Consider the following 17222-nt stretch of genomic DNA (forward strand, 5'->3'; position numbering starts at 1 on the left):
GTTACAACTGTTACTAAATATGTGAGCCCAGGAGTCTGTTTACTTTTTTTGTATGGGTTCAGCTCAGGTGTCCAGGTAGTTGGTCACCAAGTGTGTGGTGCAGGCTCTCATCTACAGTCCTAGACAAGCAGGGGTGATTCTTGTAGGTACAGGTGTCCGGCTGCAGTAGGGGATCATGTGATGAGCAAGGCAAGGGGCTGATAACTGCCCCTGAGTGTCTGAGAGGAAAGCGTGTCCCTGTTCTAGAGCGCATAGGTGGGTAGGTTTTGCAGCCAGACTATGGGCACCCACTGTTGTTAGCTGTAAGGACTGGGAGACATCGCTTATTCTTGGTCCCCTGTCACAGGTGGCTAGGTGGTGTGGGTGAAGCCACCAGTCCTCAGGTCCCTGATGTGGGTAGATGAAGACCCTGCTTAATAGGCAGAGCAGTGTCACATGTCAGAAACCTGCCTCTCCACCATATAGCTGAAACAGTTGAAGGTAGCCTTCAGTTATATACCCTATTATACTGTGCTAATAAGGGCCTATGTTGTTGAAATGGGCCCACACATGTCTGTGCAGGGGTGAGAGGCATTTGAAGTCTGTGGACCCCTTATGCCTGTGCCTAGGCAAAGGAGCTGTTTCTGCCCTGAGTTCCTGGCTTAGGGGAGCCAGCAGATTATTATTTCCCTGTTTGTTAATTTGTTCCCTCTCCAAGGCTGGGAGAATGGCTCAGGGTGTCTGATGGTTCCTACCTGCAGCCCAGGGAATGGCTATCACTGAAGCCAGCTCGGACCTGGTGCAGAGTAGGGAGGAGTCAGGTAAATGGGAGAGAGGTTTTTCCCGAAGGGGTATTTTTTTGATCCTCATGGTAGGTTAGGAAACCCTGGTGGCGTAGTGGTTAAGTACTACAGCTGCCAACCAAGAGGTTGGCAGTTCGAGTCCACCAGGTGCTCCTTGGAAACTCTGTGGGGGCAGTTCTACTCTGTCCTATAGGGTCGCTACGTGTTGGAATCGACTCGACGGCAGTGGGTTTGGTTTCGGTTTGGTGGTGGGTTAGACTCATTTACTTATCTTTTGCCACTTGAGTGCTGCTTTTCGCTGATTCTGGAGGCATGAGTAGACTCTCCACCACTCGGTCTCTCCTGATGTGGAAAACACATCCCAAACACCACTGCTTCCTTCACCACTGGTACTAGTTGATCCCGGCTTGCAGGGTGACGGTTTCACTGGGTCAGGTCTGGCAACTCCTCACTGCTTCTGAGCCACCTCTCCCTCCTCCTTCTGCTCAGCTTGATTCCTCAACTTTGCCTTTGATGTTCAGGGCCCCTAGATTTTTATGTATAATTGATTAACTTGTTTTTTTGGGTCTTTGTTGTAAGAGGGACCACAGGAAGTGTCTCACTACTCCGCCGTCTTGGCCCCACCTCCTGATGCTGTGTTTCTCTTCATATAGTACAGTTTCTTGGATTATTTGCTCAGCATACAGATTCAGTGAGTATGGTGAAAGAATATAACACTCATGCTCACCTTTCCTCAGTTTAAACCAGACAGTATTCCCTTGTTCTGTTTGAAAGACTGCCTCTTGGTCTATGTACAGGTTCCTCATGAGCACACTTAAGTATTCTGGAATTCCCATTCTTTGCAATGTTATCCATAATTTGTCATGATCCACACAGTGAAATGCCTTTGCACAGTCAATAAACTTAGGTAAACATCTTTCAGGTGTTCTCTGCTTTCACCCAAGATCCAATCAGCGAGTGGAAGTGAAATTTTAGCTCATTCTGTTTTGATTAATATGATTTTATATGACTAATGAGTTGGAATTGACTTGATGGCAATGGGTAGGTAGTAAAAAAAAAAAAAATGGTAGTAGGTAAGGGCATATAAAGGGCACCTGACAGAGGACACGAGAGTTTACTTGGGTGAGGATAGAGACAGAGATGGAGTACAAAAGCGAAAAAATAATGTAACTTTTTGTTTTTAGTTTATGAGTGCGTGGATTTTAAGTGGAAGACTTGTTTAGATATGAGTTTATATTATGTAAATAAATATATTTTTGCCATTTGTTTTGCAGATTGTGGGATTAGTGATATGCTTTCCTGAACAGCAGAGAGCCAAAGATGTCTAGACAGCATTCAGTGGCTTTGACAGTGACCACCCTTCTGGGTGTGGCTGTGGGGGGTTTTGTCTTGTGGAAAGGCATTCAGCGCCGGAGGAGTAAAACAAGGTGTGTGACCCAGGAGCAGCAGAAGGGGCCAGACTGTAGAGAGCTGCCCTCTCCAGAAGCGGTCCGGCTGCACTCTAGTGCCCCCAGAGCTTCGTGGGAGGAGAGGATCCTCCAAGCAAAGGTGGTGACTGTGTCCCAGGAGGAAGAGTGGGATCAAACTGAGCCCTTGCTTAAGAGCGAGTTAGAAGATTTTCCAGTGCTCGGATTCGACTGTGAGTGGGTAAGTTAAAAAGCAAAAATAAAATAAATAAACCCTTTCTGTTTTCCCAGCAATGGGACTTAGATGGTCAAGTAGAAAATAAAGCTGAAAGAAAAACAGCTTGCTCTTGACTTGTTTGCAAGTACATTTTAGAGAAGAAGAAAGTGCTGTTTTTCTCAGGATAGTGGGATGCTTAAGATCATAGATTCTAGAGTCAGACAGACCTGTTTGAGTTCCGTTTTCATCACTTAAACATTTTGTGACTTGGATGAGTCACTTAACCTCTCTGAGTCTTAGCTTACTTACTTGTAATAGGAATATAATGGTACCTATCTACAAGGGCTTTTCTAAGGACTCAAATAGCTAACCCTTGAAAAAGCTTTAGCACAGTTATAACATACACTACCCATTGCCGTTGAGTTGATTCGGACTCATAGCGACCCTATAAGACAGAGTAGAACCGCCTCATATGGTTTCCAAGGAGCACTTGGTGGATTACTGACCTTTTGGTTAGCAGCCTTAGCTTTTAACCACTACGCCACCAGGGTTTCCTAACGTACAGTAAGTACTCATTAAATATTAAACCAGTTACTGTTAATATATTTTACAGTATATTATGAAGATGCCATGGAGAAGATAGTTAAGGAGGTCTATTTGAGTGGAAATTATTCCTCTAATTAGGATTCAAAAAGATAGTATTTGAAATATTGTTTACTATAAGCCATGTGCTGTGCTATGTAATATGCCATGTACTATGATGTATTACATTGGGAAAATCTGCAAAAGTCCTCTGTAAAGTATTGAAAAACAAAAATGTCACTTTGATGACTAAGGTGCATCTGACCCAAGCCAGTCTTTTCAGTTGCCTCATCTATATGTGAAAGTTTGATAGTGAAAAAGGAAGACAGAAGAAGAATTGATGCTTTCAAATTGTAGTGTTGTTGATGAATATTGAATGTACCATGGACTGCCAAAAGAATGAACGAATCAGTCTTAGAAGAAATACAACCGGAATGTTTCTTAGAAGTAAGGATGGTAAGACAGTTGGCTCACTTATTTTGGACTTGTCACCAGGAAAGACCAGTCACTAGACAGGGACATCATGTTTGGTAGAGGGCCAATGAAAATGAGGGAAATCCTCAGTGAGATGAATTGACACAATAGCCACAACAGTGGACTCAAACACCGATGACTGTGGAGCTCGTGCTTCTCGGACCATTGTGTTATACATAAGGTCGCCTTGAGTTGGAGCCAACTTGATGGCAACTTAGGACGAGAGTCTTCTGCCTGTAGTTAACTTTTCTAATAGCTCTTTCTTTGGGGAGTTATTATGTAGCTGCTACAAAGATAATATAGTAAACCTACTCTTCTGTCATTCTCATTCACTGAGTGAGTTTGTAACCTCCTTGAAACAGAAAATAATTCAAATATATAAATAAATAATTCTTAATTATCATCTCTTATTAATTCAACATAATATCTTGCCAAGATTCACTGATATATGTCTTATAGATACCAAGAGTGCCGCCAAGAGCCAGGAAATATAATCAAAAGAGGCCCTAAGCAGAATACCTGAAAGACCCATTGCTGTCAAGTCAATTCCAACTAATGGTGACCCTATAGGATAGGGTAGAACTGCCCCATAGGGTTTCCAAGCTGTAAATCTTTTTTTCCCTAAATTTTATTTATTTTGTTGTGGAGAATATACACAGCATAACATATACCAATTCAAAAGCTCAATTTAGTGACATTAATTACATTCTTCGAGTCGTGCATTTATTCTCACCCTCCTTTTCTGAATTGTTCCTCCCTTATTAACATAAACTCATTGCCCCCTAAGGTTCCTATCTAATCTTTTGAGTTGCTGTTGTCAATTTGATCCCATGTAGATCGTTCTTAAAAGACCAAATGCTCAAAGCAGACCTTTTTTACTAGCTAAGTTAAACTATTCTTTGGTTTTAAGATGACTTCAAGGGACATTTTTGGTTTAAGGTTTAAAGATTACCTCAGGGCAGTAGTTCCAGGGATTCATCCATCCTCCATGGCTCCAGAAAGTCTATAGAGTTCATGAGAATTTGAACTTCTGTTTCGCATTTCTCCTTTTTGATCAGGATTCTTCTATGGAATCTTTGATCAAAATGTTCAGTAATGGTAGCTAGGTACCATCCATTTCTTCTGGTCTCATAGCAAAGGAGGCAGCTGTTCATGGAGGCAATTAGCCACACATTCCATATCCTCCTCCTATTCTTCTTCCTCTGTTGCTCAAGGTGAATAGAGACCAATTATTGTACCTTGGATGGCTGCTTGCAAGCTTTTAATGCCCCAGGCACTACGCAACGAACTAAGGGGTAGAACAGAAGCACTAAACAGGTTATTAGGCCAATTAACTGGGATTTCCCCCCAATGCAGTAAATTTTTCCGGGAGCACACTGCCACATCTTTCTCCCATGGAGCTGCTGGTGTGTTCCAATAGCTGACCTTTTGGTTAGCAGGCGAGCACTTTAACAACTGCATACCAGAGCTCCTCTAAGCAGAATAGCTGCCACGATATCAGTTCACAAAGTGGTAGGAGGGGCTGCTAGATGCAAGCACAATGGTGGCAGCAAGAAGAGACCACCTGACAATGTGGGAAAGCTCAATCACACATTTATTTCAGCTACTGAGGGTATTTCTTTTTATCAGCAGTAGTAGCAGTTGGCCCTCATAGCCTCAGGTTCTGCATCTGGGGATTCAACCAACTGCAAATTGAAACTATTTGGGGGAAAAAAAAAAGCTCCAAAAACTAAAACTTGAATTTGCTGCGCCGACTACTGTGCTCAGTCCCCGAGAATGAGATGATGTGTAGGTGTACCCTGCTGTAGCCTGCCGTCATTTCAACGGATCCTCAGTCTCTGTCTAGCACTCATTGTTTGAGCATTGTTCGTTTGCTACTTGTGTTGTGTGCACCCTTTGTTTCTGTGAAAAAAAGAAAAAGGCTCCTAAAAAGCAATTAAGTGGTCAAAGCAGTCCCTCAGTGGCTAAGAGGGAGTGTAAAGTGCTGTTTACAGAGCACTTTACAACGATTTACATAGCATGTACATTGTATTAGGTATTATAAGTAATCTAGTGATGATTTAAAGTATAAGGGAGTATTTGCATAGGTTATATGCAAATAGTATACCATTTTATATAAGGGACTTGAACCGAAGATTTTGGTACCTGTGGGAGTCCTGGAAGTAATTTCCCGAGGATACTGAGAGAGAACTGTAGCTTATACCAATACTGTCAGATTTTAAAATTTTGGCCATTTTCATGGGTAATAGTGGAATTTTATTGTGATTTTAATTTGCATATCCCTGGCAATTAATGAGCTTGAACATCTTTTTATATTTTATTGGCTATTTAGATACCCTCTTTTATGGAGTGCCTGTTCAAGTCTTTCTCTGTTTTTTTAAAATTGAGTTCTTTTTCTTACTGATACGTAGAGCTATTTATGTTTTCTAGCTATGAACCCTTGTGAGTTAAATGTATATTGTAAATATCTACTCCCATTTAGTGAGTTGCCTTTAAATGTTATCTTTTGATGGACAGAAGATCTGTATAGTACAATTTATCCAATTTTTTTCCTACCAGTAGTCATGAAGATATTCTCCTATATTATTGTCTAGGAGTTTTGTGGTTTTAACCATGGACATTTAGATTTACAGTGTACCTGGAATTAACTTTTTTGGGTGTGTGTATATAATGTGAGGTTTAGGGTCAAACTCGTTGTTTCCCCATACGGATATCCAGTTGTCCTAGTGTATGTGTTGAAAGGTCACTTTTCTTCAATGCCACTTTGTCACAAATCAAGTATCCATATATGAGTAGATCTGTTCCTGGGCTCTGTGTTGGTTTGTCTATTCTTCACCAATAATCACAAACTGTCTTTAATTACTGTTGCTTTATACTTGGGACAGCAAGACCTCTCATCTTGTTCTTCTTTTAGAATGTGTTGGATATTCTTGATCCTTTGCATTTTGTTATAAATTTTAGAATCAACTTTTCAGATTCTACGGAAAAATTTCTTGAGATTTTGATTGAGACTGCATTGGATCAATAGATCATTTCATGGGGAATCAACTTCTTTACAATGTCGAGTTTTCCAATCTAAGAACATCTATTTAGGTCTTTAATTTTTTTTTAATGATATATGTATTTTTTATTCTACTGTAAATGGGATCTATAAAAAATTTTTGTGTTTCTGGCACATAAAAATGCAAGTGATTTTTTTGTATTCTTTTTTTTTTTCGTGTACTTTAGATGAAGGTTTAAGAGCAAACTAGTTTCTCATTAAACAATTAGTATACATTTTGTTTTGTGACATTGGTTGCCAACCCCACAACATGTCAACACTTTCCCCTTCTCTGCCTTGGGTTCCCCATTACCAGCTTTCCTGTCTCCTCCTATCTTCTCATGCTTGCTGGGCTGGTGTGCCCATTTAATCTCGCTTTGTTTTATGGGCCCATCTAATCTTTGGCTGAAGTGTGAACCTCAGGAGTGACTTCATAACTGAGCTAAAAGGGTGTCTGGGGGCTATACTCTCGGGGTTTCTCCAGCCTGTCAGACCAGTAAGTCTGGTCTTTGTGTGTGTGTGTGTGTGTGTGTGTGTGTGTGTGTGTGTTAGAATTTCGTTCCACATTTTTCTCCAGCTCTGTCTGAGACCCTCTATTGTGATCAGAGCAGTCGGTAGTGGTAGCCGGGCACCATGTATCTAGTTGTGCTGGACTCAGTCTGGTAGAAGCTGTAGTACTTGCGGTTCATTAGTCCTCTGGACTAATCTTTCCCTTGTGTCTTTGGTTTTCTTCATTCTCCCTGGCTCCAGATGGGGTGAGACCAGTGGAGTATCTTAGTTGACCATGCATACAAGCTTTTAAGACCCCAGATGCTGCTTAACCAAAGTAGAATGTAGAACATTTTCTTTGTAAACTATGTTATGCCAATTGAGGTAAATGTTCCCCAAGACCATGGTCCCCACAGCCATAAGCCCAGTAATTTGGTCCCTCAGGGAGTTTGGATACATCTATGGAGCTTCCATGACCTTGCCTTGTACAAGTTGTGCTGGCTTCCCCAGTATTGTGTAGTGTCTTAAAGTGTCTTACCCTTCACCAAACCATTTAAGTAATTTAATATGCTATAACTACCTGTTGGATTTCATTTTACTTGGATTCCCAGTCAACACCCATGGAAGCAGCAGTCAAGAAATCCAAAGATGCAAAGATGTCAACTTGAAGACTAAGGTGTGCCTGATCCAAGCCATGGTGTTTTCAGTCGCTTCATGTGCATGCAAAAGCAGGGCAGTGAATAAGGACGACCAAAGAAGAATTGATGCCTTTGAATTGTGGTATTGGTGAAGAATATTGAAAATACCATGGACTGTCAAAAGAATGAACAAATCTGTCTTGGAAGAAGTACAACCAGAATGCTCCTTAGAAGCAAGGATGGCGAGACTATGTATCACATACTTTGGACATGTTATCAAGCGGGATCAGTCCCTGGAGAAGGACATCATACTTGGTAAAGTAGAGGGTCAGCAAAAAAGAGGAAGACCCTCAACAGGATGGATTGACACAGTGGCTGCAACAATGGGCCCAAGCATAACAACACTGCACAGGACTGGGCAGTGTTTCATTCCATCGGACATAGGGTCACTATGAGTTGGAACCGACTTGATGGCATCTAACAACAACAGCAATTGCCTGTTTGTGTCTTACTTTCAATCATATCACTGTCCTATTGGACAACTATTTAGGGAGGAATCAAAGATGTCTCCCTGTTTTACTCTTAAAGGTGGGGAAGACTGGTGATAATACAGGTTTGGGAATTAAAATCAAGAGTTCTGTTAGGAGCATGTTACGTTTGAGATGACTGTTAAGCATTCAAGGGGATATGCCAAGAGGACAGGCAGATATGAGGCTGGAGCTCTAATTTTGATAGTTATGAACCTAACAATGATATCTTAGGCCATAAAATTAGATGAAATCACTTAGGAAAGGAATGTAGATTAGAGGACATCTCCAGCCAGAAGGGCCAGCAACGCTCTTTGCCATGATACAAACACAAGGGTACGCTCTTGCACACATCCTGATAAACACCCAGTGGAAACTCCAGTCCCAGATGATGCGCAAAAGCAATGGAACTCAAATAAGTCGATCAACGAATTCAGTTAAATTACTTTTTAACCGTATAGCATTTATGTACAGAGTTATGTCCTAAGTAAAAATCTTAGTACCCTGCACCCACTAAAAAGTCTATAATCCAGTTCATCTCGTTCCGCTAAAATGGCATAGGTCACTTTTGCATTCAACCACTAGTATTTTAGTTGCATTTAAAAAGAAGTTGCATTGTAGATAGCTAAGACACATGCACACACACACACACACACACAGAGACATATATGTATATAACTCACATATCACACTCGAATGCATGAGTAAGCAGAGGAGGGGATACCACAGATTATCAGTGTTTAGGGCCCTCACATGCCTTAATTTGTTCCTTCTTGAAACACACCCTATACTAATCCTGTCTCATTAACATAACAAAAACAACCTATTCCCAAATAAGACTGTAACCACGGGCATAGAGGTTAGGATTTGGGGTGGTGGGATGTATTTTTGGGGAACACAATTCAATCCATAACAGTATTCTGAATTTATCTGTAAAGAACTGGATAATCTGGCAACACTTGGCTTGAACTGTATAGCAGCTTCTTCATTTATATGCAGCATGAATTCTCTAATTTACCATAGTATCTTCTCAATATGAGGCCAACTATCATTTGCCGTTTATCATTGTACTTGTACACCACTGTTTTTTAATACAAAGAAATATTTACTGAGATCCATATCTCTATCAAAACTAAAAAAAAATACAAAAGAGATGCTAGAGGCCTTCTGTTTAAAGAGAAATGGGAGGGAGTATATTTTTCAGTGATATACAAGAATGTTCCTGTGTATTCAAAAATGCAAATAACCACTCTACATCATTCATCTACGTAACCTGCCTGGACCTTGTAGGCATCTATGTTTGCAATCACTGGGGTGGATGCAAAAGAAATTAAGCCTGAGACACGTAAGTATTTAGATGACAGGTAGAAGGAGAATCAGAAAAGGAGAAAGAGGAAAGGACAGTGAGGTAGGGAAGTATGAGGGTATTAAAGCCAAGGCGTGAATACCTTGAGTAAGAGGTGTGCAGGTGTTTTTGAGAGCTAGAATAATATAAGTCCAAATAAGTGTCTGTTGGATTAAAAACCAGGAAAATCATCAACTTGATCAGTTTTGGTGGAGTAATATAGAGGGTCGTCAGATTAAAGTAGGTTAAAGAGTAGAAGGCAGGGAAGAATAGACGTAAGAGCAGAAATCAGTGAAATAGAATCCCACAGATACAATAAAGAGGATCAACAAAGCCAAAAGTTGGTTCTTTGAAAAGACATAAAATTGATAAACCCACAGAAGGAATAATCAAGAAAAAAATAAATAGAAAAGCACAAATAGCCAAGATTAGGAATGTAAAAGGAGATATCCCTACATATCTGTCAGGCAGTCAACAAAACAAAACAAAAACAGGATATTATACACAAGTTTATGCCAATAATCTAAAAATTTGAAAAAAGTAAGGCATATTTAGATGGAAAATACAATTTATCAAAACTGAGATGTGAAGAAATAGAAAATATGAATAGTCCCATAACTATTAAAGAAATTGTATCCATAATTCAAAAACTCCCTTAAATGAAAACTTAAGATCGTTTCACCAGTGAGTTCTAACCAAACATTTAAGGAAAAAAGAATGACAGTCTTACCAAAACTGTTGTAGAGGGCAAAATTAGGAAACTCAACATATGAGGCCAGCATAAATTTGATATTAAAACCTGACAGGGCCATTTCAAGAAAAATAAATTACAGGCCAGTAACAAAGAAAAAAAAGTTTTTTTTTTTTAATCCTCTAAAAAACATTAGCAAAATGAATTCAGCAATGTACAAAAAGAATAAGAAATACAACCAAATTGAGTTTATTCCAGTAATTCAAAAATCAATGTATTTCACCATAATAATATAATAAAGGAGAAAAATTACATGATTATCTCAAGAAACGCGGAAAAAGCACTTGACAGAATTTTAATCTATTCATGATTAAAAACAAACATTAACAAATCTCTTAGCAAACCAAGAATAGAATTTACTGTATTTAATATGATAAAGGGGTCTACGAACAAACCTACTGCTGATACCATACTTCAAGATGAAAATGTTGAAAGCTTTCATTATGAGATAGACCATGAGTGAGGATGCCCATTGCCACTACTTCTGTTGAATACTGTATTATGATCCTAGCCAATATAGCATGGCAATAAAAAGTGTAAGCACTGGAAGGAAATAAAATGGTCATTTTCACAGATGATATAATGGGCATAGAAAATGAAAAAGAATCTTCAAGTAAGTTATTAGAATTAATAAGTTTAGCAATGTTTATAAATACCAGAGAAGTACATTAAAAAATCACTTGTAACCAAAAGAGACCTACACAAATGAAAAAACATACCATGCTCATAGATGGGTAGACTCAACATTGTGTAAATGACAATTCTACCCAAAGCAATCTATAAATTCAATGCAATTCCTATCCAAATACCAACAACATTCTTTAAAGAGGTGGAAAAACTAACCATTAACTTTATGTGGAAAGGGAAGAGGCCTGGATAAGTAAAGCACTATTGAAGAAGAATAAAGTAGGAGGACTCACATTACCTGACCTCAGAGCCTACTATACAGCTACAGTAGTCAAAACAGCTTGGTACTGGTACGACAGACACATTGACCAATGGAACAGAATTGAGAATCCAGATGTAAATCCATCCACCTACAGTTGCCTGATCTTCAACAAACGCCCAAAGTTCATCAAATGGGGGAAAAGACAGTCTTTTTAAAAAATGGTCCTGGCAAAACTGGATGTCCATCTGCAAAAAAATGAAACAGGATCCATACCTCACAGCATACACAAAAACTAATTCAGAATAGATCAAAGACCTAAATATAAAACACAACATTATAAAGATCGTAGAAGAAAAAATAGGGTCAGCTCTAGAGGCCGTAATACACGGCATTAACAGGATACAAACCATAATGAGCAATAAACAAACACCAGAAGATAAGCTAGATAACTGGGACCTTCTAAAAATTAAACACTTACGCTCACCAAAAGACTTCATCAAAAGAGTAAAAAGGGAGCCTACAAACTGGGGAAAAAAATTTGGCTATGACAAATCCGACAAAGGTCTAAATCTCTAAAATCCACAGGAAAATCCAACACGTCTGCAACAAAAAGGCAATCCAATTTAAACATGGGCAAAGGATATGAACAGACACTTCACCAAAGAAGACATTCAAGGCTAACAGATACATGTGAGATACCATCTCACTCCAACATTACTGGCATAGATAAAAAAAAAAAAAAAAATAACAAATGTTGAAGTGGCTGCAGGGAGATTGGAACTCTTATGCACTGCTGGTGGGAATGCAAAATGGTACAACCATTTTAGAAAACAATATGGCACTTCCTTAAAAAAATTTAGACATGGAAATACCATATGATCCAGCAATCCCACTCCTAGGAATATAACCTAGAGAAATAAGAGCCATCACACAAATAGACATATGCATATCTGTGTTCACTGCAGCATTGTTCACAATAGGAAAAAGATGAAAACCACCTAGGTAACCATCAACAGATGAATGGACAAACAAATACTACGCAATGACAAAACAATGATGAATCTGTAAAGCATCTTACAATGTGGGTGAATCTGGAGGGTATTATGCTGAGTGAAATAAGTCAATCACAAAAAGACAAATATTCTATGAGACCACTACTATAAAAACTCATGGAAAGGTTTACACACAAAAAGAAACAATCTTTGATGGTTACAAGGGATGGAAAGAGTGGGAGGGAAAAACACTGAATAAGCAATAGATAACTTTGTTAAAGGGTGAGACAGTACACAGACAGAAGCCAGTACAGCTTGTCCAAGGCAAGGTCATGGAAGCTCTATAGACACATCCAAACTCCCTGAAGGACCAAATTACTGGGCTGAGGGCTGTGGGGACCATGGTCTTGGGGAACATCTAGCTCACTTGGCATAACATAGTTTATAAAGAAAATATTCTACATTCTACTTTGTTGAGTGGCAAGCATCTGGGGTCTTGAAAGCTTGTGAGTGGCCAGCTAAGAACACACGCACATGCACACGTACACACACACGCACACCCAGACTTACTGGACTGACAGTGACTGGAGAAATACTGAGAGTATGGCCCCCCGACACCCTTTTAGCTCAGTTATGAAGTCACTCCTGAGGTTCACCTTTTAGCCAAAGATTAGTCAGTCCCATAAAACAAACTGAGACTAAATGGACACACCATCCCAGAGGCAAGGACGAGAAGGCAGGAGGGGACAGGAAAACTGGTAATGGGGAAGAGAAGGGGAGAGTGTTGACATGTTGTGGGGTTGGTAACCAATGTCATAAAACAATATGTATATTAATTGTTTAATGAGAAGCTAGTTTGCTCTGTAAACCTTCATCTAAAGTACAATTTAAAAAATGGTAAAATAATAATAATAAAGTTAAAAGATAATAGCAGACCTCCTTCTATTCCTCAAGGCTGTTTTGAGGAAAGGAGGTCCTCAGTAAAAATGGACTGTAATTTCTGAATTTCAAGTCAACATCAATGTCCAAAAACACAGAATAGATAAAATATCTACTGTAAGTACAGTTAGTTTTATGAGTTAGCTACCACTTTGTGCAAGGGGCAGTAAATGATGATAGTGGGAAAATTTTACTTAAATGGCAACATATATGGAAATTCAAAGTAATGGTTACATAAAGCAGGAAATAACACAGCCTGCTACCAGGTAGAGATACGGTTGTCCAGATCCCCCTGAGTTACCCTGGTGATGTGTGGTTGTGGATAAATCACCTGTATAAAGTGAGGATTCGCCATGTTTTAGAAGCTGTTGTTGCCTTTCTCCTGGGGAAGGAGGTGGGAGTTATGTTAATATACCTTTCTAGCCCTCTGACTCCTGCTCGCTCTCTTCTGGAAACTGGCTACATACGGCTTTGCCTTTGATTAACAGGTGTAAATAACTGGTGCAATGAAGATTGAGTGAAGTGAAGGTCATTTTCCCAAGAGCATCCTTCCCAAGCCATCCTTAGCTTGAGGTCCATTCCCTTTTCCTTACTATTAATCCTTCCCTTCCTATTTAAGAAGGAACCCTAGTGGCACGGTGGTTAAGTGCTTGGCTGTTAACTGAACGGTTGATGGTTCAAACCCACCAGCCACTCCATGGGAGAAAGATATGGCAGTCTGCTTCCATAAAGATTAAAACCCATTGAACCCATCACCATCAAGTCGATTGCAACTCACAGCGGCCCTGTAGGACAGAGTAGAAGTGCCCCCTAGGGTTTCCAAGGAGTATCTGGTGGATTCAAACTCCCGACCTTTTGGTTGGCAGCTGAACTCTTAACTATTACAGTGTAGTAAACCCTATGGGGCAGTTCTACTCTGTCCTGTAGGGTTGTTATGAGTCGGAATTGATGGCAATGGGTTTGGTTTCTTTTTGATTCCTACTTAGGAGTATTATTGGTGTTAACTCCAAAATATATTTTTAATCCATTTCTCTACATCTCCTCTACTACCTCCGTAGTTCAAGCTTTAAGTATCTAATCTGGACTATTGCAGTAGTCTCCTGACTGGCTTCCTGCTTTCATTTTGTGCCCCTACAATCTCTTCTCCATACAGTAGCCAAAGTGATCTTTCAAAAATGCAAATCAGATCTTGTCACTCTTCTGCTTAAAACCCTTCCATTGCTTAGAATACCATGCAGATATCTTAAATACAAGTACTTTCAGCTCTGGCATCTCTCAACATCTCTGATTTTGTCTCCTCTCCACTCTCTTCCCATCCTCCTCTTACTCCTCTGCAGCCACATTGTGTCCTCATTCAGTTGTTTGAACAGGGCAAGCTCTTTCCTGTTTGAAAGCCATTGTCTAAATTTAACTGACACACACACTAGGGGTTCTCAGCTATTTAGCCTGCTCAATCCTGGATGGTCTCAGATCATTCGCTACCGTTTGCTGGCCTCACAGGTTCATTTGAAGAATCACAGTCCTTTTCAGAGTTTATCAGCTTCTAAAGCTAAAATGGATTATCTGTTGGCCCTCAGGAAGGAGGATCTCTAAATCAGTTCTCTCTAAATGAATCACTGAAGTACAGAAAAAAGTGTTAGAAATTTTATCAATAACGATTGACAGCTTCATTCATTTTAAATTTCTACTTTTATGTATATTTAATAATGTATATAATACATTAGTAGAGTACTACATGTATGTAGTTTATAAATATACATATGTATTGTGTATGTCCCAAACATTTTTTATATGGCTTGACTAATAAAAACAAACAACCCGGCCATGGGGGTGAACCTCACCAGTTCGCCCAAAATACTAAAATGTGCTGGCAGCAAAGGCATCATTACACTAAGGGTTGAAGATAATATGGACACCCTGGGACTAGTATTTGAATCATCAAACCAAGAAAAAGTTCAGGCTATGAAATGAAGTTAATGGATTTAGATGTTGAACAACTTGGAATTCTAGAACAGGAGTATAACTGTTCAGTAAAGATCCCTTCTGGTGAATTTGCTCGTATATGCGAACATCTCAGTCATATTGGAGATGCTGTTGTCATTTCCTGTGCAAAAATTGGAGTGAAATTTTCTTTAAGTGGAGAACTTGGAAATATTGTCACGAACAAGTAATGTTGATAAAGAGGAGGAGGCTGTTACCATAGAGATGAATGAGCCAGCTCAGCCAACTTTTGCACTTGGTACCTGAACTTCTTTATAAAAGCCACTCCACTCTCTCCTACAGTAACACTCAGTATGTCTTCTGATATACTGCTTGTTGGAGTGTGTAAAATTGCTGATATGGGATACTTAAACTGCTGTTTGGCTCCCAGGATCGAGGATGAAGAAGGATCCGAGGCACACTTAAAATCCAAGAAAATAAAACAAAGCTCTTCAAGAACTGCTTTTGAGATGCCAGCATGTACCTAAGTCGTTCTGTCACCAAACTTGTACCTCTGAGTACATATGTAGATATTGTTTTCTGTAAATAACCTATTTTTCCTCCACTCTCTAAAATTTTTTTAAAGAATAAAGTCCAAAGTCATATCTGCTCTTGATAACCTAGAAATATTTCTACCTTACCTAGAAATAATCTTATGCTTTTTATAACAAGTCTTATCTCTAAATACAGTTTTAAGAATGTTTTCATTTTAAATAAACTTACCTGAATTTCAAATGTAAAAAAAAAAAAAAAAAAATTAGAGACCACTGGATTAAATAATGCTAAGGAAATGAAAATGTTCCCTTTTTTCTAATAAATACAACATTGGTAAGCAAAGAGTTCCATTGTTTTCATGAGTAGTAAGCAATGGCAAGGGAAAAAGACATTAGGAAGCAAAAGGGTGAAATATGAGCAACGAAGACTGTAGATACCTTATTCTTTAGGCTAAATTGATTCTGGTAGAAGCATTATTCTTCTGAGTATGCATATGGAATTACAAACACTTGGATTCCTAGTGGGAAAACCTTGATCATAATACACTGGATCTTAAGCAGAATCCAAAAACTATACCACTATTAAAATGACACCCGAGCTTACCTGTCTGTCTGTCTGTCTGTGTTACTGATTTAATATATTTTAGGCAGTGGGGCCTGACTAAAAAGGTGGAAAGATCCAGTCGTAGGAATTTGCAGTTCATTTTATGTCAAATGAGTGGTGCTACGTATTAGAAGTAAAGATTTGTAGCTTTTTCATGGAGAGGTGGGTATTATAGAGGGAGAGAACTATTCATTCATAAATAAGCAGATTTGGCCACATCTAGATGAATTGTTACACAACAGGAACCACTAGTCAACTTTCTTGTGGACCTTTTTGACCCTAGCTGAGCCCACCAAAATGGACACTGTAGAGATCAAACTGACATGGAGTTCATTTGAGGTATATGGAAATAGCTCTCACTGATGAAGCAGTGCCAGAGAAGGGGAAGCCTTTTTGTGAGTTAAACCATGGTTTTACTCAGCATTGAAGTCAAGGCTGAGGACCAGGGCTCTCCAGAATCTTGCTGTTAATGGTAATTCTTTGTGATGTTATGAAATAGGCCTTTACCGATCACTTGTGGCACTTTATTTGGACCACTCCTTTGGTCTTTATCGTGTCATTTTCTGTGTGTGTGTATGTGAGTTTGTGTGTATCCTACCCCACCTAAAAGGCTATAAATGCCTAAGGCAGGGACCATATTTCATATAACCTTATATCCACAGTGATACCTGGTATAGTGCCTAGCACAGGTAGTATGGTAGTGAGTGAACAACATTGCCGTAGAGCAGGGTTTCTCAACTTCCACCCCCATGCTGTGACAGCCAAAAGCTTCCCCAGACATTGCCAGATGTCCCCTGGGGTGCAAAATCACTTCAGATTGAGAACTACTGTTCTAGAAATTGGGCAGTTTGGGTTCTTGTCCTGGCTTTGCCGTTAACTTGCGTGTTTGGACAGTCCGACTTGCGTGTTTGGACAGTCCGCTTTCACCTGTAGGCCTACAGTTTCCTCTCCTGGGAAATGAGAAGAATTGGAATTTACTGGGTTCTTAATCTGAGTTCCATGGATGGCTTTAGGGAATCTTTCTTTAATCCCTTGAAATTGTATGTGAATTTTATATGTACATTTTTCTGGAG

General features: G+C 39.4%; 1 protein-coding gene and 1 pseudogene across 2 annotated transcripts in view; both read left to right on the forward strand.

The window, feature by feature from the left end:
- The window catches only part of EXD2 (exonuclease 3'-5' domain containing 2), a 54221-nt gene that overhangs the window by 14462 nt on the left and 22537 nt on the right, over positions 1-17222 (forward strand). For both annotated transcript variants that reach the window (XM_003408731.4, XM_010588703.3), the window contains exon 3: positions 2057-2429. In XM_003408731.4, the coding sequence (XP_003408779.1) occupies positions 2103-2429 (327 nt within the window). In that variant the 5' untranslated portion in view covers positions 2057-2102. The remainder of the gene's footprint in view (positions 1-2056; positions 2430-17222) is intronic.
- On the forward strand, positions 2436-15764 carry LOC135232612 (proliferating cell nuclear antigen-like; annotated as a pseudogene).

This window comes from Loxodonta africana, chromosome 10 (genome assembly GCF_030014295.1).
Source record: "Loxodonta africana isolate mLoxAfr1 chromosome 10, mLoxAfr1.hap2, whole genome shotgun sequence".
Taxonomy (NCBI): Eukaryota; Metazoa; Chordata; class Mammalia; order Proboscidea; family Elephantidae; genus Loxodonta; species Loxodonta africana.